The 21,481-nt window shown below is 35.9% G+C and overlaps 1 protein-coding gene across 2 annotated transcripts; it reads right to left on the bottom strand.

The window, feature by feature from the left end:
- Positions 1-251: 251 nt before the first annotated feature.
- LOC121408211 (small integral membrane protein 14-like) lies at positions 252-21,166 on the bottom strand. 2 transcript variants are annotated; one of them, XM_041599597.1, is made up of 5 exons: positions 21,065-21,166; positions 14,660-14,746; positions 7,332-7,377; positions 2,795-2,940; positions 252-1,805 (listed from the first exon to the last, which is right to left on the bottom strand). In XM_041599597.1, exons 2-5 carry the CDS (start codon positions 14,732-14,734, stop codon positions 1,767-1,769), a joined length of 306 nt encoding a protein of 101 aa, XP_041455531.1. In that variant the 5' UTR covers positions 14,735-14,746; positions 21,065-21,166; the 3' UTR covers positions 252-1,766. The 2 variants fall into 2 exon arrangements, with proteins under 2 accessions (XP_041455531.1, XP_041455530.1); XM_041599596.1 differs by having other exon boundaries at positions 21,032-21,162.
- Between the last annotated feature and the right edge of the window lie 315 nt (positions 21,167-21,481).

Genomic DNA, 21,481 nt, shown 5'->3' on the forward strand with positions numbered 1-21,481 from the left:
GGAGAAGTTCACAATTACCTCATTTTTACTTGCAACAAACGATATCACTGATATCTATGCTATATCTACTACCACCTGAATACATTTATGCCTATCTTGAAAGGTAAGGTATTGACACCATGCAGATAATCATTTTCAATGCAAAGAGACAATAGAAGTATTTTTGTAAAAATCGTCGAAACCCAGCAAATTGTTTCCCCAAGCATCTAGTGAAAGAAGATCCTGTCTAATATTTGTAGTATTTTTTAAAAATCTATTTTGGTGCTGTGCTGATGTAGAAGTCTGTTCAATGCCTACACCCAAAGATCAAAATCTAACAGGAAATCTGCAAGAGACTGTATTAGACTGAGAGTCACTCTTTATTGACACATGACTTGGTCAAATGATAATCATATATTTATTCATGCGTTCAGTCATTGCAGATAGACAGACATTGGCACAGGGGTAAAACACCAAGTGCACTTTACAGCATCAGATTGGAAGAAAAATTTAAAAACGAGGCTTAAATTATCCAAAGTACATGTACGATAGTTCCAGGATATGTTGGCCTATTCGAGGAAAGATAAGTGACACCCAACTTTATTAAACTTCGGTTTCATTTTAAAACATTTGACAGATTCTACAGTCTTTTAAACATTAAGTTCCAAAAAGCAAACTAAATAGGCTATAGTAACTAAGTTGGAAACATTAATCTAATAAAGCATACCAGAAAGAAGATCTCTTCCCTTGCAAATGGAAATATGGAAATATTTTCGCCGAAATTAACAATTCAAAAGGTCCAGAATTCACAAATGGGGATTAATTTCAAGAATTTGGAATTGCAGATCTGATTTTAAAAATATGTTTGACTTTTGGCACTACAACCAGTAAAGTCCATAAACTAGTTGGCAATTTTGCAAAAGGCCATTTGCTTTACACCTGTTGGTATGGTTGTCCTTGTAAATAAGCCTGAAGTTTATTTCTTCAACTTATTTTTAAAAACGTAGGATTCAACCATAATAAGAAGTGCAAATTCAAGCACACTTTATCCAAAATGTGCAATAGTGTACAGCTGTATGCACACAATAAAGTACACGTAACTTGCAAAATCTGCATAACCCAAGAACTTCATGTTACTCATGACATTCTACAAGTGATAGCCAGGCTGTCAAAGGCTTATGAAGAAATGGAGTACTCAATGTAGTTTACAATCCCAAATCCTCAAAGACACTCTACGAGATTTGAATGAAGCTGGAAATAGGATTGAGTAGCTTTCTACAAGTTTGGTGAAATTCAGCAAGCGATAATCACACTATTGCAAGGTAATGAAGACAGAAGAGTAGTCAGTGTGGTGGTAAATTGCCAATTCGTCTACTGCCAACTCGTCCACTCACCACATGGTTTACTTTCATTTAATCTAATGCAATTCTGTCCATCAACATTTCGTCTAACAACCATTTGGTACAATCATCACTTTGTCTAATCACCATTTCATCTCATAACCAGTTGGTCATTTCCTTTTCATTCTTTTTGCAGACTTTGACACTTAGCCCAATTAGACCATATGGCATATGGAGTAAATGGCTAATGAACCAACTGGTTATTAGACAGAATGGCACTAGACTAAGTGAAACTAGACCATGTGGTGAGTGGATGAACTGATGATAGACCAAATGATAATAGACGAGATGCCAATTGGAAGAATTGCATTAGACAAAATAATTGGAAATAAACCAGTGTGGTTGGTTGGTGCCCGCTTTGTTCATGTTGATCAGTGTTAATAAGTCCTAGTCCAGAGGTGGAGCTGGAGGTGTGGGCCCAGGATCCTACAATGATGGATTGGTAAAGAGATAGGAAAACAGAAAGGGAGAGAGATGAGGAGAGGAACAGAGAGAGAGAGGGGGAGACAAAAGAGAGAAAGAATAAGAAAGAGTGGGTGGGAGAGAGAGGAAGAAACAGACAGATGATGATGACAAATATAATGAAAAGAGAATACAACTATTTAAAAACTTATTCATATTGTGAACACTTCAAAAATTAATCATACAACTTACTGCATCTAAATGTCCATCCTTTTCCACATTTCTTAATTATAGTCCAGAAAAGGTAACTGAAGGTAATAAAAAATTTGCTAATTAAAACGATATTGGAATGAAACATCCATACACACATTACATGTACATGTAAGTCCTCATATAAGAACAATGACAGTTAATTTACAACAGATTTATTATTCCTAAAAGGCCAAGACACCCTTTAAACAAGTGGAATTAAATAAATAAACATTAAATCAAAATATGCAAGGAAATGAAACTTCTTTAAGTCTGGCTAACATGTTCTTTCACATACAGTATTAAGCAATTATCTCACTTCTCACTATTTTAATGGTACTACATGTTTATAAAATATAAGTTTTTTGTAAAGCATTTTATTTTGTAGTACAAAGCAACAGTCAATAGGAGTTTCTATCAAATTGCAGCACAGTATTTTTATTCAGTGGCTGCGCAATATAAACCCATCGTATTATTATTGCAATTATCATTTTGTAAAAACAAGTGCAAATTTTAAATGTATCAACAGGTCTTATTAGTAATGACTCATCTTATCATTATCATATTAATCATTTTGGGAAAACAAGTGAACAATTTAAATGTAATAACACACCTTTTTCACACCTAACTTTGATGAAAATTTGAGTTTTATGCTTGCTTGATTTATACCTCTATTCATTCTAATCCTCTTGACATTGGGGTGGACTTGGCCTTAAAATGGACACTCCCTGACAAATTGTAAAGAAATTGAGATGTTCTCTTACTTGGTTGAGTGGTCTTGGTTTCTGGTCTCCTTCTGTCCTGTTTCGTCCAGGTCTCATGAGAAAGAGAGCTAAGGCAAGAACTAGCCAACCAATCATGAAGAGGAACATGGTATAGTCCCCATCGGAGTTAGGTTGAGGACCAGGAACTGTAAAACAATAAAAATTGAAATAAGCATCGACAATTAAACATACATGTAATCTCCATGTAATATTCATCACCATTCATTAAATTACCCGAAAATATTTCCATTAAAAACAGCATTTACTCAATCATTCCACAATTTGTAGTTCAATGATTGCCTCAGCTTAAACTAATTTAAGGCTACCAAAGCCAAAGCCTTGAAGGGAGACCTGTCTTTTCCAGATTTATTGAAGGAAAAATCAGATAATTTTGAAAATAAATACAACCTCCAAGACCAAGGTGACCAGATTTCACAAAATGAAATACGGGCCAATTGACAAACAAGATCAACAAAGAAGGCTACACAGCGTTAGACTTGTGAAGAAATATAAAGAACTGGAAGGGAGGGTGAACGGAAGAATGAAGAAGAGAAAGTAAGGATGAAAGAAAAGAGATGAATTGAGAAGAAAGAAAAATTGGTGGGGAAAATGAAGAAAGAAAAATTGATGGGGAAAATAGGGAAAAGAAATAAATTAAGGAAAGTAAGAATAAAAGAAGGATAAAAGAAAGAATAAAAGAGAGAAAAAAAGGTTTCCGTTATTCTTTGAATTGAATATAATATAATAAGAAAGGAAGGGAAGATGATCGAATGTGTGAAAGACAAAATAAAGGAGAGAAAGAAAACAATAGAAAGTTAGAAAAAAGGAGGAGGAAAGAAAGATAGATGGAACAAACAAGTGGAATGCCTCTGGCCGTCTCACCTGCATCACGCGGTTCAATATAGCAGCAGTGCTGACTTTGCATACTACTCTAACTCGCACAAGATGTTCAGTGATACATGGTTACTCTTATGTCCTCTTTTTATGAACTAGACCAATAAACTTACAGAGATATGATGGTTATTCAACAAAAAACCCCAACATGGCCAAAGTTCATTGACCTTACATGACCTTTGACCTTGATCATGTGACCTGAAACTGGAACAGGATGTTCAGTGATACTTGATTACTCTTATGTACAAGTTTCATGAATCAGATCCATAAACTTTCAAAGTTATGATGGTAATTCAACAGATACACCCAATTCGGCTAAAGTTCATTGACCTTTGACCTTGGACATGTGACCTGAAACACGCACAGGATGTTCAGTGATACTTGGTTACTCTAATGTCCAAGTTTAACGAACTAGACCAATAAACTTTCAAAGTTATGATGGTAATTCAACAGATACCCCCGATTCGGCCAAAGTTCATTGACCCTAAATGACCTTTGACCTTAATCATGAGACCTGAAACTTGCACAAAATGTTCAGTGATGCTTGATTACTATTATGTCCAAGTTTCATGAATCAGATCCATAAACTTTCAAAGTTATGATGGGAATTCAACAGATATCCCCAATTCGGCCAAAGTTCATTGACCCTAAATGACCTTTGACCTTGATCATGTGACCTGAAACTTGCACAAAATGTTCAGTGATGCTTGATTACTATTATGTCCAAGTTTCATGAATCAGATCCATAAACTTTCAAAGTTATGATGGGAATTCAACAGATATCCCCAATTCGTCCAAAGTTCATTGACCCTAAATGACCTTTGACCTTGGTCATGTGACGTGAAACTCATGCAGGATGTTCATTGATACTTGATTAACCTTATGTCCAAGTTTCATGAACTAGGTCCATATATTTTCTAAGTTATGATGACATTTCAAAAACTTAACCTCAGGTTAAGATTTCGATGTTGATTCCTCCAACATGGTCTAAGTTCATTGACCCTAAATGACCTTTGACCTTGGTCATGTGACATGAAACTATAATAGGATGTTCAGTAATACTTGATTAACCTTATGGCCAAGTTTTATTAACTAGGTCCATATACTTTCTAAGTTATGATGTCATTTCAAAAACTTAACCTCAGGTTAAGATTTGATGTTGACGCCGCCGCCGCCGCCGCCGTCGCCGTCGCCGTCGCCGTCGGAAAAGCGGCGCCTATAGTCTCACTTTGCTTCGCAGGTGAGACAAAAAGGGGAAGGATAGAAGGATGAAGAAAGAAGTAGTACTAGTAGCATGCCACTGACAGGCAGGAGGCCAGTGCGTTTGCAATGTATTTGGGTTAGCAAGAAAATCACCGCAGAACTTGCAAAAGTTTTATCGATTTTAATATCGTTGTCTCTGCTTCATCATCTGTTGGTTATTTGATGAAAATTTGTCACTTTTAAATGTATTAGAGTCTAACTACATTTTGTTCAATATTCTGAAATACGGGACAAATAGGCGTCTTGGGAAGGGTTTGTCGGAACGCCCGGACAAAGGAGCCAAATACGGGACGATCCCGGGAAATACAGGACGTCTGGTCACCCTGTCCAAGACCAGCACCATGAGGAGGCATAGAAAACATTAAAAAGAGGGGGGGGGGGGGAGTAGTGAAGAAAAATAAAATAATCTTTTGAATACACAAGGTAAATGCATAAGAAATGAAGGTTTAAAATAACACAAGTTTCTGAAGCTTTGTCACTTTGCTCCGTCAGGATCCCAAAATTATTACGGAATTTGCTACGGTTTTAACATTGGTAACCATTGCTACATAATGCCTGAGAATTAATCAAGAAATTTGTAAATTTTACCTCAGTCTTTAAAACTTAAAAACAGAAGAAGAAAGATTGATCAAGATTTTGATCATCTCTGCCATTCAATTTATCAAAATATTTTTTTTTTAAAACAAATTTATGAAAAATCAGAAAATCAAATTTAAAGTTCACTATCAGTGCCATTTTTGTCCCAAGCCTTACAAGATCTTTATTGCTAGGAAGAAATACATGGTAGGACAGACCAAGACGATTATAGTTTTTCACAAAACCAAAAATCAGAGGAAATATTGCAATTACATGTAAGAGTTACATGCTTGTAATTTTGGTAAGAGCGGTTTAGACTTTCCCTGCACAAAATTGCCATAGGAAATACAATGACCAAAATAGTTTGGTAAAAGTCAGATTAAACATGTTTACTTGTACATGTATGAATTCAATTTTGACATTTTCTGTTACCCATGATTTTAAGAATAGATCCAAATCAGCAGCCCCAATACCACCACTGAAGTCCTCTACTACGCTTAAATCTGGCCAGGTTCCTATACCATAAAACATATTTAGCAGTGGGTGAGTGTACATTTAGTCTTGTAAACTAGGCATGCTTGTATTACATAACACTTTAATATTCATGACTCACGACATTGACTGATTCATACCGCAAATATCATGTTGCCAAGTACTTATATAGTAAAGCAAGCACCTTTTTTCTCAAAGACACTTCAGTTTCTCTCTACAAATGAAATTTATTGAAATTTAAATTGTCAACACAGGTTAATTCCAAGACTAGCTATTTAAATATCACACGCTCAATGTTTGCTCCCACTTTAACCCTATCTAGGCCGGGGTATGTTGGGAGTTCATATGGCCGGGGGGGGGGGGCCTGGGAGGCCCCCCCCAAGATCTCGGCGGTCGACCGCGCGATTGCGCTGAAAATAGTCACTCGGGTTGCCTGGGACATAATCTACAAGATTGTATAGTAATTTTATTTCATGCGAATCGCTATTAAGTGATTATGCTAATTTATGCGTAATTAGTATGCGAAATCATACTTTTTCCTCTAACTCCCTAAATAAAGCTCCAAATGTACTAATTTTTGGTATAGAAACTCTTTGTGGTGTTCTTCGCAAGTGTACATGAAAAAAAATTGCGATATCAAATCATTTTCTTATGTATTTTATTGTTTTTTGCAATTTCTTGGGGACTCTTCTGTGATCATAAAAAGCATAAAATAAATACATTTAGACCAGCAAAACTAAAACTAATCATAGTTTTATGAATTTTGGTTGAAAACACAATTTGCATTGACTTTGTACACGAAATCACGTTTTTGAACAATTTTCGGTCTGACATGCACTTACATAATGTTGCGTAATTTCGGAACCACGTACCCGGGTGACGCAAAGTTGGTCTCAAAAGTTGCGCAAGACTTGAAAGTAAAAAGTCAGCGAGCGGCGCGGTCAAAAAAATTTGCGCACCGAAAATATTGCGCGATTCATTCGCAGGCCCCTCGGCCTAGATAGGGTTAAAGGTCAAGTCCACCCCAGAAAATGTTAATTTCAATAAATAGAGAAAAATCAAACTAGCATAACACTAAAAATTTCATACAACTGTTTAATGAAATTAAGCAAAATATCAAAATGTCAGAACTTTCTTATATTACATTCAATTTTAATGAAATTTTCAATGTTATGCTTGTTGGAATTTTCTCTTTTTATTCAAATCGATTTTTTGTTGGGGTGGACTTGTCCTTTAATAATTATCACTGTAATAATAATCAGATCTTAGATAAACCATGTAGCTATTAGCTCCATGGATCAACTATACTTACAGTCTAAGTCACACTGTGAGTCACTGCAGGTATTTTGCTCCCTCAGCTGTCAGATAAAAAAAACAAATAGTTCTTTTTATAACAGATCAATTTTTCTACCATATGTTGTTTTATACATGAACAGCATACATATATGCAATGTGTCTGCATGCTATATTTTTATTATGTTCAAGCTGCTCTTTCGAAACCTACATGTATGCAGAAAATCAATGGCTGATCGGGGGGGGGGGGGGGACATCCAGTCCATGCTCCCCCCCCCCTTCCCCTTTAGAGACAAGAAAAATATTTTCAGGGGATTGTGGATACATTTGGAAAGTGATGACCTTTTTGAGGGGTTATCAAATTTTTCCTGTTAAAATCCCCCCGCTGAAGAAAACAGAATACAAGTACAGTATAATACATCTATACATGTAGGTGTGTTGGTTTGATTTCATTGCTAGTTCTTTATGAAATACAAACATGACCAAATCAAGTATTTTAATTTTAAAAACTTACAGTTGGTCTATAAAAAAAGAGATTTTTGTCTACAATATAAGAACAAACACAAAAATATGATACGAATACGAAAATATGAATACTTTACATGTATATATCTTACATCTACATACCTGATAATTACAAAGAAAAAAGCTGTATACATGTACATCTGGATTATTTTTTTGTTTCATTTGTGATAAACTTTTAACAGAGATTTTCATAGCTGAGGAGATATCCCATAAAATGGGAAGACACAATGTTACAATCATAAATCCTTAATACAACATACTGTAAACACAGGCCTACATGTACATGTACATGTACATTACACCAAATTGAGGGAAAATGATGTTATTTGGCTCAACCCAAGATGAATCCTATCCTATCATCAAAAGGAAATATTTACTTTGCATAGCCAGACCTACATGTATCGAGAATAGACACACAATGATCGGTCATATTGGTATTTAGAGCACTAGCACCATAGGATGACATTTACATGTACTTAATACATGTAACTGGTAAATCTGGGGATTTGGTGGATTCACGATATGATGCGCCACCTATCGGTTGCAGTGAATAGGCCAAATTTCTAACTTTGGGGTTGACATGGCGCGCTGGGGCAGGCAGCGCACAATGCTAATGTACTGTGATGCCTGATGCGATGCTTCAAAAATCAAAAACGATTTGGCAAAAAACGGTCTAAATTTCGCAAAGAAATATGCGGCAAATTTCTCTACCATCTCCTGGACCCGAGTAAACAGCATATGCAAGCCGGTCGAGCCGCGTCGGCCAGCGCAGCATAATTATTGCATGCATGCACAGTACGCAACAGATGTCAAATATTTTCCATTAGGCACTGCGAATATTATTTCAGACTTGGGTGATCAATAATTAATACTATACATAAAGAAGGTTGACTCATAAATGTACATGCAAACTCAACAGCAGTGTGCTTTTTATTTTAAGTACATGATCTAGTACACAAAAGTGATGAGCATTTTTAATGTTCTCAATTTGGCTTTGAGATGTATTTTCTTTAATCTCCAATCTCCGAATAACTCCTTTTTGGGGAAATTATCTATTTACATGTACTATCTAGGGAAAATTCTGAGTTTTCTGACAGTCGATGTAAATATGATAAGGCTAAATATGCAAATCAATGCAAATAAACTGGAGGAAAGAAGACTACTTTTTCACATGTTTGTACATGGATATTATTGGTTACCGTGGTATACATGTAAGAAATTCTACTGACACAAAACACTAATGATTGGATTTCAAAAAACTCAATTAGCAAAAAGCCTTGATACACTGTGCACTGAAGTGCTTATGAATTATTAAAATGGATCTGCTTAATACATGGAAGGCATAATATTATCTACAGTGTGTCCCAGAAAAAAGGAAACCGGAATTTCAGTGTAATCTTTTGCAATCATAATCATAAATTTGCTTCATGAGATGTACATGTACATAATTCTATATAAAGATTTTGTGAAATTAATTAAGAGATTTTTTCTTGTAAATAGTGTAAATATGTTCACTAAAAATGATCGCAATATCTGCAACAGTAATAAGTAGAATTAGTAGTGAATTTGATGTATAATATTGAGATTTAGTTAAATTATTGTTTAAACTATGATAATGACATTATTTGGGGCTAACCTCAATTAGCATCTTGCTATTGCTGTACATGTATGTTACATGTAGCTCCAATTACCAAATGTTTTTTTTTATATGTGATGTACTACTCCATGTAATTTTACCTGACAGTGATGTATTGGGTAATAAATTCAATTCAATTCAATTTAACATCAATGAAAGGATATGTTCCCCCCCCCTTTCATTTAAAGCCCATCTCAATGTTCATAATTTAGAAATCAAGCATGTTTTCATCCAACTTTTTCTGGGCCATGCGGCATTCATATTTTACGCTTTTCATCTCATGTGGAAGAGGAAAAGATAGATATTCAGATTATGATTTTTTTTATGAAAAGATAGCAGTAAAAGCCAGAAAACTCACTCAAAATCGTAATTTGCTCATGCAAATAAAAATTTGGTAACACCAATTTCCATCGTTCTAAGTCAAGCGTGCATACTGAATGTCAAAATTTATCTCAAATGAAAACAGAGAAGTGAACCTTTCCATTCATATACATTTCATGAAGCAAATTTCTGATTATGATCAAGGAATAATTTTGCTTTACAGATTTGAAAAGAATTTTTAGTCATAAGAGAAAAGCTCTCAACAACTGTTCATTGTAAGTAGACGTAGATGTAGACGTGTATACAAAAGACTATACAATGTAACTACATGTATGCATAGCAGTCTTTCAAAAATGTGGAGCAAATTGTGATGCGATACCAGGAAAATTATTCCGTGATTATGATGGCAAAAAATTACATTGAATTCCGGTTTCCTGGTAGGAAATGAATGCTACTACTCCTAAAAGACAAAATGGTCTGTTGATGGATGCATTTAAGAAAGATTTAATTTGAATATTTATGTTTTTTCACAATATGATTTCATGAAAGACCGTGCATACTGTACAGTTGATGTACATGTATGTGCACTTTGCTTTAAATGAAAAAAAAATTATGACCCCCCCCAGTCAATTTTTTCTTCCAAGGGTTAATTTTCACAAATGATTACCTAAATCTGTAACATTGGTTAAGCTTTAACATTCAGTAAATTGGGAATTTTGGGGGCTCTTTTTTAGTTTTTAATGGCTTTTTTTTACCATTTTGGGGGATGAATCACCCCAAGCCCCTGTGATTATTTTTCCCTGGACACCCCCCCCCCCCCCATGAGTGTATGATAAAACCAGCTACAGGGGCTAAAAATGAAGAAAGAGGCCTCAAAAGAAGAATGATGAACAAACATATGAAACCAAATCAGGAGTAAGATGCCTTGCTGAGCAGAAGTGAGTTTAATAATATAAGTGTACATGTAACAATATAGTCAACTACACATGTACAAATACTTGTCCATTAAAATTTTACAATACGGCCAGGCAGTCATATCGATAATGCATGTAGGATTGCCACTCATGCATACACAAACCCAAGCACAGGGATACTCAGAATCCACCAATAGCTTGGTGACGAATAAACTGTTCAATATTAAAGCTAATTATTCAAGATACACACTCAAATTTTACCCAGAAGGGATTCACAATAATAGATAGTACCGTAGGATTTGGTATGTCACACACTAAATGCATCTGATTTTTCTCTATAGATTTGTTCAAATTAACGCACTGATGTGGTCATGGGGTAGAAATGACCTTTCACAACAGTGCTACACCAGTGTAATGGTTTTCAGAGACATATAAAAGCACCAATATGTAGTATGATAATGGTACATGACATACATACATGTAACTCATAAAATTTGAATTTAATTCATTGTCAAAACTTTAAAAGTAAATGCTAGTTTTGGTAACGATATCAAAATGAGTTCGTGCAGAATCCAATGAAATGACCACCAAAGTGTCTGTTTGTGTATAAATAAAGAATATGTGCCAAAGGATTCTGGAAGAAATTGTGTAATTGCTGAGAAATTAGCAAATAAGCACAGGATTCGGGTCAAGCGTCGGGCACGACATTCAACGCAATAATACACTGTCCCACGTGTGCTTATCTGTGTTGGTGATCTTCAGTGTGAATATTTTTCAGCGTAGATTTCAAGATTTCACAAAGTTCAGTTTATGTGACTGTACCAGATCTAGATCCTCGATGATATACTGACAATTAAGCCTGGTTTTACAGACTTTCTCATGAAAACAGTGTTTACTGCAACTACATGTACTGGCATTTCTCTTTAGGTCAATTCCAGCCAAATGTTGCATTTTTCCATTTTCAAAAATTTCTTTTCTGAGCAATTTTGTTTATACTGTTTATAAGTATACAGTTTAAGGTTTACAAAAACACACCTTTATTTACTATACCCTTATTCATTCATAAAATACGCAATGTGCACTCTGTTGCACTTTGGTACTAAGATTTCATAGAAAGTGTACAACTTTCACCCATCCCTGGCACCTGGCAAGCAAAGGGTGCTGATGAAAAATTCCACTGTCCATGTGACCTCCAAGCAACAATTTACCATTAGCTGTGTTGTTTTACACGCTGCAGTGAAACTGTGAGGCACAAAATACATTTCAAGGTGCGTATGTTTGATGTCCCATAAGTCACAATTTTGAGCATTAAGTTTCCCTCATATGCTGCCATAGACTCCTGCAGACAAGTATTGGACTTTTTTATCTACCACAGTACATGCTTGCATCAACAAATCAAGCTGCATCTGTATTGGACTTGAAATAGCTATACTGGGGGGACATAGATTTAAGTCCCATAAGTCACATGGCCCATAAGTCACATATACAGTCCGTAAACCATGCCACCTTAAAGCTGTCCATGACAGCAAAGAGAGAGACAAGAATGCTTAAAAGCTGGAGAACAGTATGCTGACTGTCAGAAAAAACAGTCTGAATATCATAGGCAGTGCATTGAACAAAAAAAAGTTTGCATTGTGTGCCCAGTCCAGAAAGAAGGAGAAAACTGAATATGATCGCTAACATGCAAAGCTGAGTGCAGGTAAATTGGGTTTGTTTCACCCTAGTTTTTATTCATTTTTTAGGTCCAGATCACTCTCTTGGTTTTCTTGTCCCCTTGGAGTACATGCATCCACTGTTTTACATATGATGTGAACTTGGTATATACATGTAGTTCCATGGAAACTATTAAAACCTATGTCAATGTCCCATCAGTCACAAATTTTGTAGTTGAGCGACCCTCTGGATCCTGTCAAAATAAGAGCACCAGTCCTCAGATGCATTTAAGGCTACCATGAGCAGAGCTATTAAAGCCCCTGTAAATGCCAAAAAATTGTTCAGAAGCTTGCAATCAAGTTTTCTCAGAATCATTCCTACCGCCTGAGAATAGAAAGGAACATGCGCATTTAAGGAGGACCGAAGTGTGATGTCACAATGTCATGAACATCGAATCGGCCGGTTCTAAACCTAGTCGCAGCTGCATGATCGTCTTACACATTTGTGTTTGCAAAAATGGTGATGTGTGTTGTCCCTGGTTGTTACCATCATTCTGAGAGTCGTAAAAGGGCACTGGTTCATAAAGCTTTTCGTAACTTAAGAGCAACTTTAAGAACGACCGATGATCCTTGTGAAAAATGTCATCATAAATTGGCAATGTTTTAGCATATAAGAAAGGATCACTAGTCATTCTTAAAGTTGCTCCTAACTTACAAAAGCTTTATGAAACGGCCCCCTGGTTATTTTGTTTAGAACCAGGCCGCCATCACACCATGACAACTGACATCATCACTTTGGTACTCTATAAATGATGATGTCCTTTAAAACAGACATTCAGAATTTCTAAGAAAGAGATGACATATCAGCCTGAAGTCTATAGTTAATGAATCTTGATGTTCCCTTTGTCAAATCGTGTCCCATGGGATTCCAAATTGGCAATTTTTGGTAGCCATCTTGGATTTTTCATGAAAATCAATTATTTTCATATTTTTTGCACAGACAATAGTAAAATCTTCCATGTAAATGAATACACTTTTTACTATACAAGTACATGTATACATGTACAGTTTAGATAGTAGAAATCGATTGCAACCGTTTTCTAGACAGTCCAGTTAATAATATTTTTTTAAAGAATTTATGCAAAAATTTTAATATTTTTTTGTCAAAAATTTGCCTGTGCACTGATATCCATCTGTTTTATCATAAACATCAACAACTAATGAAAAATATCAGCATTTGACACAAAAGAGAATATATTAACAAGAATATTGATATACTTCATGACAGCATTAATGTCTTAATTTTCTTACATGTATACACTGTAAAGGTCATTTTCTTAATACCATACTGTACGAGACAGATAGAGAAAAGCAACATTTATTTGCCCCATCTGTAACAAATATGTCCTATCATTATGTCCCATCAGTCACAATGGAAAGTGTGTACATTCTTTCTAATTGTTCATTTTTCATCTGTTTGCTAAATATTTATGATTGTAATTGTTTATTGATTATTTTGTACTTATTTGATTACAGTTCTTAAAACTTGATGACAAGTTAGGAAGCTTTTTTTTGGTTAATGTTCCCTTTATATAAATGAAGTGCATGATAAGATGTTTCTGCCCTTTGTTGAATTTATTTCTGACACAATGGCATGAATTATTAAAGGCATCATCTTATTAGGGAATATTTATTCATGCTGAAATTAAGTTTGACTCAAAAAGTCATCGAGAGGAAATGTAAATTCCATGAAATTAGATAGGGTCCCATCAGTCACGTTCACTTGTCCCATAAGTCACACACGATTGCACACAACTACTGAAACAAATGAAATGAATCAAGTCCAATTCAAGTACTGTTAGTGAGCACTATCACTGGTTAATCTCCAAGTCCAAATTTAAAAACATTGTCATAAAACTGAGATAGATATGGCACTTTGAACAAAAGAGCTCAATTTGTGTGGTCCATCAACGTCCCATAAGTCACAATGACATTTCTGATGATATAGCACCCTATGCAAACAAGCTGAAAGCATGCATTATTGTATATAGTAAGTTTCAATATTCTTCTTACAGTTTAATAAAGTAAATCCATGTTTGTGCAGCTACTATTTCAGATATGCACCTCAGTTATGTGGAAAAAAGTATCAAATGTCCCATAAGTCACAATGGAATTGACCTTTAAGGAAATTAAGACTGGGAGCCCAATTTTAGTAGTGATTTTATAACAGCTTTGTGAACACCGCCAAAAGACCTAGGTGATGATGATAGGAAAAACTTGAGAAGAAAATGTGACTTACCATGTTTATTAATCTCCTCATTGCACCTTCATGTGACCAAACACACTCACAAGGGTCATATCCCCCTTCTGCCATCTTTCACTCTTTCTGTGACGAAAAGTTTGAAATGAATACAGCAAAAGATATTGAAAAATTTGGAAAATTATTAATAATCAAGTGGAATGCCTCTGGCGGTCTCACCTGCATCACGCAACTCAATACATAGCTGCAGTGCTGAATTTGTAAACAACTATAAAAAAAAAATTATTCACAAAAAACAGCATGAAATATAATGATACAATACTATGTTCAATGACATTTGACCTTGATCATGTGACCTAAAACTTGTCAGTGATACTTGATTACCCCTATATCCACATTTTATACACTATGTCTATAAACTTTTAAAGTTATGACAACAATAGAACTACTAATTACATGTACCTCTAAAATTGCCAAAGTTCGATGACTTAAAATGACCTTTGACCTTGGTCATGTGACCTGAAACTCGAATGGGGATCTTCAAAGATACTTGAGTACATGTACTCTTATTTCCAAGTTTCATGAATCAGATCCATAAACTTTCAAAGTTGTGATTCAACAGATACCCCCCCCCCCGACATGGCCAAAGTTCATTGACCTTTGACCTTGGTACATGTAATGTGACCTGAAATGCGCACAGGATGATCAGTGATATTTGATTATTCATATGTCAAAGTTTTATAAACTAGACCAATAAATTTTCAAAGTTATGATGGTAATTCAACAAATACTCCCTATTTGGCCAAAGTTCATTGATCCTAAATGACCTTGACCTTAATCGTGTGACCTGAAATTTGCATAAGATGTTCAGTGATACTTGATTACTCTTATGTCTAAGTTTCATGAATCAAATTCATAAACTTTCAAAGATATGATGGTAATTCAACAGATGCCTCCAATTTGGCCAAAGTTCATTGACCCTTGGTCATGTGACATGAAACTCAAGCAGGACGTCAGTAATACTTGATTAACCTTAGGTCCAAGTTTCATGAACTAGGTCCATATATTTTCTAAGTTATGACATTTCAAAAACTTAACCTACGGTTACGATTTTGATGCTGATTCCCCAAACATGGTCTACGTTCATTGACCCTGATAATGACCTTTGTCCTTGGTCATGTGACCTGAAACTAAAGCAGGATGTTCAGTAATACTTGATTGACCTTATGGCCAAGTTTCATGAACTAGGTCCATGTACTTTCTAAGTTATGCTGTCATTTCAAAAACTTAACCTTCGGTTAAGATTTGGTGTTGACGCCGCTGCAGCTGCTGTCTGAAAAGCGGCGCCTATAGTCTCACTCTGCTTCGCAGGTGAGATAAAAAAACAAATCAATGCTTGATGAAATACTCATTCTCTAGGATATATATATATATATATATGGGGATAAAGGGTTTTCTTTTTGGGAGGGGGGTGATGGCCGAGATCAATTCCAGAGCGTGATCAGTTCATCACAGACGGAAATTTTGAAGGCTTGTAACAATTTAAAGACATCAGGAGTACCTTGTAAAAAGTTTTATTAATTTTGGGAGGAACAAAAGCTAATATACATGTACATGTAGAGATGATTTACTGGTACACTGTACATTCAGGAATATGATTAGTTGCACAATCAAGTACCCTTTTTACACACTCTAAAATATCCTTAACCCCGTACTATAGGCGGTGCTAAATTGCCATTTAGCCCCACCTACAATACATAGTACGGGTTAAGCTTAGCCCACTTTCTTTTTTTCACAGCATTTTTGCAAAGTGGGCTAACCCCACCTTTAGTCAGGATTATTTGGCCCTGCAAAAAAGCAGGGTTATCCCAGCAATTGCGGTGCTAGGAGCGATAGTACTGGGTTAAGATCGCTAGTGTAAAACGAAAGAGGGCTAAGCGCTCCGATTCATGCGCCGTAAAACAGACAGCCCTGTTGCCCAATCAGAGGTAAGCCGGTAAACAATTTCGAGTGAAGTACTTGTACTACGAATGATCGACAAATGTATTCAAAGCGCGCGATTTTGGATATGACCCGAATGACCCCTCAGTGCGCTCATGAATTTTCATGAGCTACCACTAGTCCGGGGTTGGCGAGTTTCGTGTGTAAAAAGCAAGCATTCCTTATCCGGAGTTAGCAATAACAATTTGGCATGTGTGAAAAGGAAAAAAATAGTACGGGGTTAAGGATAGTACGGGGTTAAGGATAGTACGGGGTTAGCGATAGTCCGGGGCTAAGAAAATCCTGTGTAAAAAGGGTAAAGTTGTAGCAACTTGATTTCTCTGCTACATGTAGACCTATATGATTGCTTTAAACACAGTTCTTGTCAAAATCAAAAGTAAAGTATTTCCTATTAAATGCACATTGTCTTCTTTTCAAATTACATGTATAGAATACTAGTAGGTATCAATCTACAGGTACATGTAGTTGATCAATGATCATGTTGATACATGTACAGTGTATGTTCATGATTTAGCCGTTAATTTCCAATAACAAATACATGCTTTTTAAGTCCATTAATTGATAAAAATTTTCTGCCTCAGTAATCAAATAAAAAAAAGATTCACAGGTTGCTGATCCTTCATGCTTGTTTTGTGGATCAAGTACACTGTATGGCCAAAACACTCTTCAGAGGCTCTCTTCACCATAACACCCCTCTGTCATGTATTTAGGCCCTGAACGGACCCAAAATTGAAATTGGTAAATCATATACCAATCGAAAACATATTAAACTCCTAAACATTTCAGTGCAAGCTTTATATTTAGTATTCATTTTCACTGTTTACCAGATGAGCAATTTGCTTAAAAATATCTCCAATTACTGGGCTTTGAAAGAAGGCATTCTTGTACTTTTCACTGGCCTCAAGACCATGACATCATGTTTTGTGTTAGAAGCATTGTGAATCCATAGGTTTGTAAATGGAAATACTGGATGATTTTTCTGCTCATCAGATTATGCATAAGATTTTCTTCTTTTCTATTACATATAGATTTTCCTGCAAGCTTAAATTGATTAAATCTGAGTAACAATTTTTCCTGACATTAATAGCAATTTCGGCCCAATAATGGCCAAACCAAGATCACAAAAAAACTTTGTGAAGGGTTGTATAGCGTAGGTTTCCTTCCATTTGAGTACTGAATAACTGTCAGTGCCATTTTTCGCTGAAAATTGAAAAAAAAATCAAATTCATAATCTGGAAATCTTTTTTACATACAAACCTATGGAAGCACAAGCCTCCAGAGAATGAGACGCCACATAATTCAGGCTATTTATACCGTACATGTAGTTTGATACAGCTTGTTGTCGAAAACCATTAATTTTAGTTTTCTTTAACATAAAGAAACTCCGCTGTCAGTGTCAAGTGGTGAATATGCATATTTTAGCTTTGCATGTACATGTACTACATGTTGTCCTACAATGTATGCACTGATGCACATGTATTCATGATTTCATGCAGGGTTGGCAAATTTAAATCGTGATTTAAATGCTACAATTTTTTTTTATATTTAACACTCAGCTGCTCATCCCTCCTAAAAATTGTAATCAAATACCCAGGGTCTCTAAAATCAAAAGCTACATTAGTATAACAAATTGTTGAAACAATAAAACTGTCAGTCGCCAGGTCCCAAGAAAGTGGCTTCTTTCATCCAAGTGATATTCATGACTTGAGATGTTTTGCATATTTAATGACCTTGATGCGGACTGAAACACCTCTTTTCATTCGGCCATTGCTGCTCTAATTGTGCATCGAATTTCAAGACTTTGGTATCATTGCAAAGAAGAAGAATCATTCTTTTAGGTCATGTGTTTGAATTTATTCAAAGACTTTATAATATAGGTTCAAATTTTGATCTACAATATGCTACAAAATAATAATTTTCACCTGACAAAAGCTGCTATTTTCACACTTTATTTTTGGTTGAGCCCAAATGATTTTTAGATCATGATCAAGCTGAATATGTATCCTTTTAACTGGTGTAGGTTTCAAAATAAGAATTTGTTTAATCGGGTCAAGATCACACTTTTCATTAGCCAAGTACATAAAGCAGCTTGAAAACAAGAATATCGCACTCTGATTGGTCAAAGAGACCACACACTGGCAAGTTCCAACGGTCCCAGTGCCTGGGTTCATGGGAAGGTCACACTTCCTGTGTGGTAACCTCCTCAAACTACCCGCGCCTGTTGTTCTGTGAACCTTAAATCCAGCCAATCAGAACACTGGATTTCATGCAAGTACAAAATTTCAGAAATCTCGTCTTGTACCTTGGTGGGAAAAGTGTGATCTTGACCCGATTAAAAGGTGTCGCATATCAAGAGTGGCATTGTGAGAAAGTACAGAAGTTCAGCTTTATGTAGACCAAAAGCTTCAGTCTCTGTATTTTGGTTGTTCCGCTGAACTGCGTTGGCTCCACTCACCATACATAGACTGAAAAGCTGCGGGGTCCGTGGCTACAGACAACGTATAGTGAACTAGCGTTTTATAGATCGCGATTTAAAACTGTTTTTTGAGTGAAAATTATAATATAATGACATACATTATCAGGGAAATACAAACAATTTAAGTAATTGCATACCTTGGACCAGAGATATAAAAAAAAATCCACTGGATTGAGAAATCTGTCATCTAAGCCATTTTCTCCTGACCTGACGGTTTATCTTGCAAGTTGCCATCTTGAATGACGTCATTATCGTTAATGTCTCGATATATCGCGATTATAACTATTATCGTTTGTCTTCGTGAGTGTATCGTATCGTATTATTGCCTTGTAGGTGTGCTGGTGGAATGCAATATCGATATCACATTCGTACATTGTTGACGCCCTCTCCGTTCGTTTGTAAATATTTCATAGTTTGGCTGCCATTTTGACCTGTTTTCCTGGGTCGTACTCAACTAAACATCGGTAAAGTATCATTTTCATGCATTTTCATCTATATCGTTTAAATAATCTGAAAATTGAAGAATCAAATATTTTGCATGTGTAGTTTTCACATCCTTAGATTGTAACTTCGATGTGAAATATTACACCAAAGTTTGGACTCTGGTCGGACAAAGGTGCTGGTGTTATAACGAATGGGAGCCCACACGGACACTTTACCGTCGGTAAATGGGGATTACAGTAAAATGTCAGAAATTGTTGAATAAATCCCCAGAAACGACGGTTATTCCTGTCTAAGCTTTATGGTGATATTATCATTGAGGCTCAAAATAAAATTTTGCACAATTTGCAAAAGAAAACAGAGGAAGAAAATTCAGTTTTGAGGCATATTTTCAGGCCAGAAATTTACTTATTTATCAAAATATTGTATACAAAATAAATGACCAATATGAAAGAATAACATTTACTCTATCTGCTGGTGCAATAATATTTCATTTAACTTGAGGTTAAAACAAGTAAATTCTTAGAGAAAGAAAATCTGACGAATCACAAGATTTTGCAAGGAGGATTCAGCCACGAGATGATTTGGATGAATCTGGCCTTTTGGCTCATTAGCATAGGGACCTGCGGTCTGACTGAAAATACATAAGGAATTGGTGAAACAATCAAATAACTGTACATCAAAAAAATAGCACACTTGTATTTTTATACCATACATGTACAAAGTAAAAAATTCCCAATTTTTTGTCACATTACCAGTACTTAATACATGTACGGTGTGCCACTTGGGCCTCTTTGAACATGTTGAATTGATTACCAATGGCAATACCAGCCCAGATTTACTGAACAAAGTTTGCTTTCAGCCAGTCAAGTGCACCAGCTGAGCAATCGCCGTAAGGAAGTTTTTATATTCCCCATGATAATGAACATGATCATACCCAATAATGCATTTCGCAATACCACCCAGGGGCAGATCCAGGATTTTCAAAAGGGGGGGGGGGGCAAATTTCAAAAGGGGGGGCAAACTTTGTCTTTGACAAGCCAACCCCCCCCCAAAAAAAAAAAAAAAAAGCTTTTCAACCACAAATTAAGGATATTTTGTACTCGAAAGAATTTGACAAGCAGGCAAAAAAAGGTCTTCAAAAAGTTCAATTTCACCTCGGTTTCAATGGCATTTTTACATTACAATTTTTCTTCTCAATGGGGGGGGGGGCAACCTGCCCTGATCCGCGCCTGAAACCACTTATTCAAATGAAGCCCGTGACTCCCACCCTGGCCTGGGGCCCAGCTGCTTTCAGTGTTTGTAAACATGCATGATCGATGCAACACTCACCGACACTGCATCGCACAAACAGACAGACACCCGCATTGACAACACGCACAGTCACAGACAGTCAAAACAAAGTTAAATAACGCCGTTATTTCCTTTCACTTTACCTTTTTTATATTTAATTCCCGATTAAATACTCATATCTGGTTGTCCTTATATCTTACCTAGATTTTACTGCTTAGTAAGAATTTTTTCACCTCATTTAGTTGGTTGAAAATTGGACAATCCACAGAGTCGCAGACATCACCCTTCGCTCCTCGATCCTTTCTGAGCGAGCTGAAGCTGTCGTCGATTACAAATTCATGTCCTACTTACGGTGTCATCTAGACGTCTTTTGCGGAAAGAAAACATTATGGTCTACACGCGGGGGATTTCACGTTTTTACTTAGTTTTATATAAAAAAGGAAAATCGATGAGAATTCATTCAAAATGCACAAATATGATGATGGTCTGGAACGTGAATTCTAGAGTAGCTTTCTAGAAAAAATTGAAATCCCGAAGGCTATTGATATTTTACAAAACAAGTGGAACGCCTGGCAGTCTCGCCTGCATTACGTGATTCAATATAGCAGCAGTTCTGACTTTGAAAACAGCTATTAAATAATTATTCACAA

This window comes from Lytechinus variegatus, chromosome 2 (genome assembly GCF_018143015.1).
Source record: "Lytechinus variegatus isolate NC3 chromosome 2, Lvar_3.0, whole genome shotgun sequence".
NCBI classification, from domain to species: domain Eukaryota; kingdom Metazoa; phylum Echinodermata; class Echinoidea; order Temnopleuroida; family Toxopneustidae; genus Lytechinus; species Lytechinus variegatus.

Bases quoted from the DNA above. Each gene is read 5' to 3' on its own strand.
- LOC121408211 (XM_041599597.1), bottom strand. From the start codon at position 14,734: ATGGCAGAAGGGGGATATGACCCTTGTGAGTGTGTTTGGTCACATGAA. The intron at 2,941-7,331 runs GTAAGTATAGTT...ATTGTTTTACAG, and splicing joins CTCACAGTGTGACTTAGACT to TTCCTGGTCCTCAACCTAAC. The intron at 1,806-2,794 runs GTAAGAGAACAT...CCATCATTGTAG, and splicing joins AACCAAGACCACTCAACCAA to GATCCTGGGCCCACACCTCC.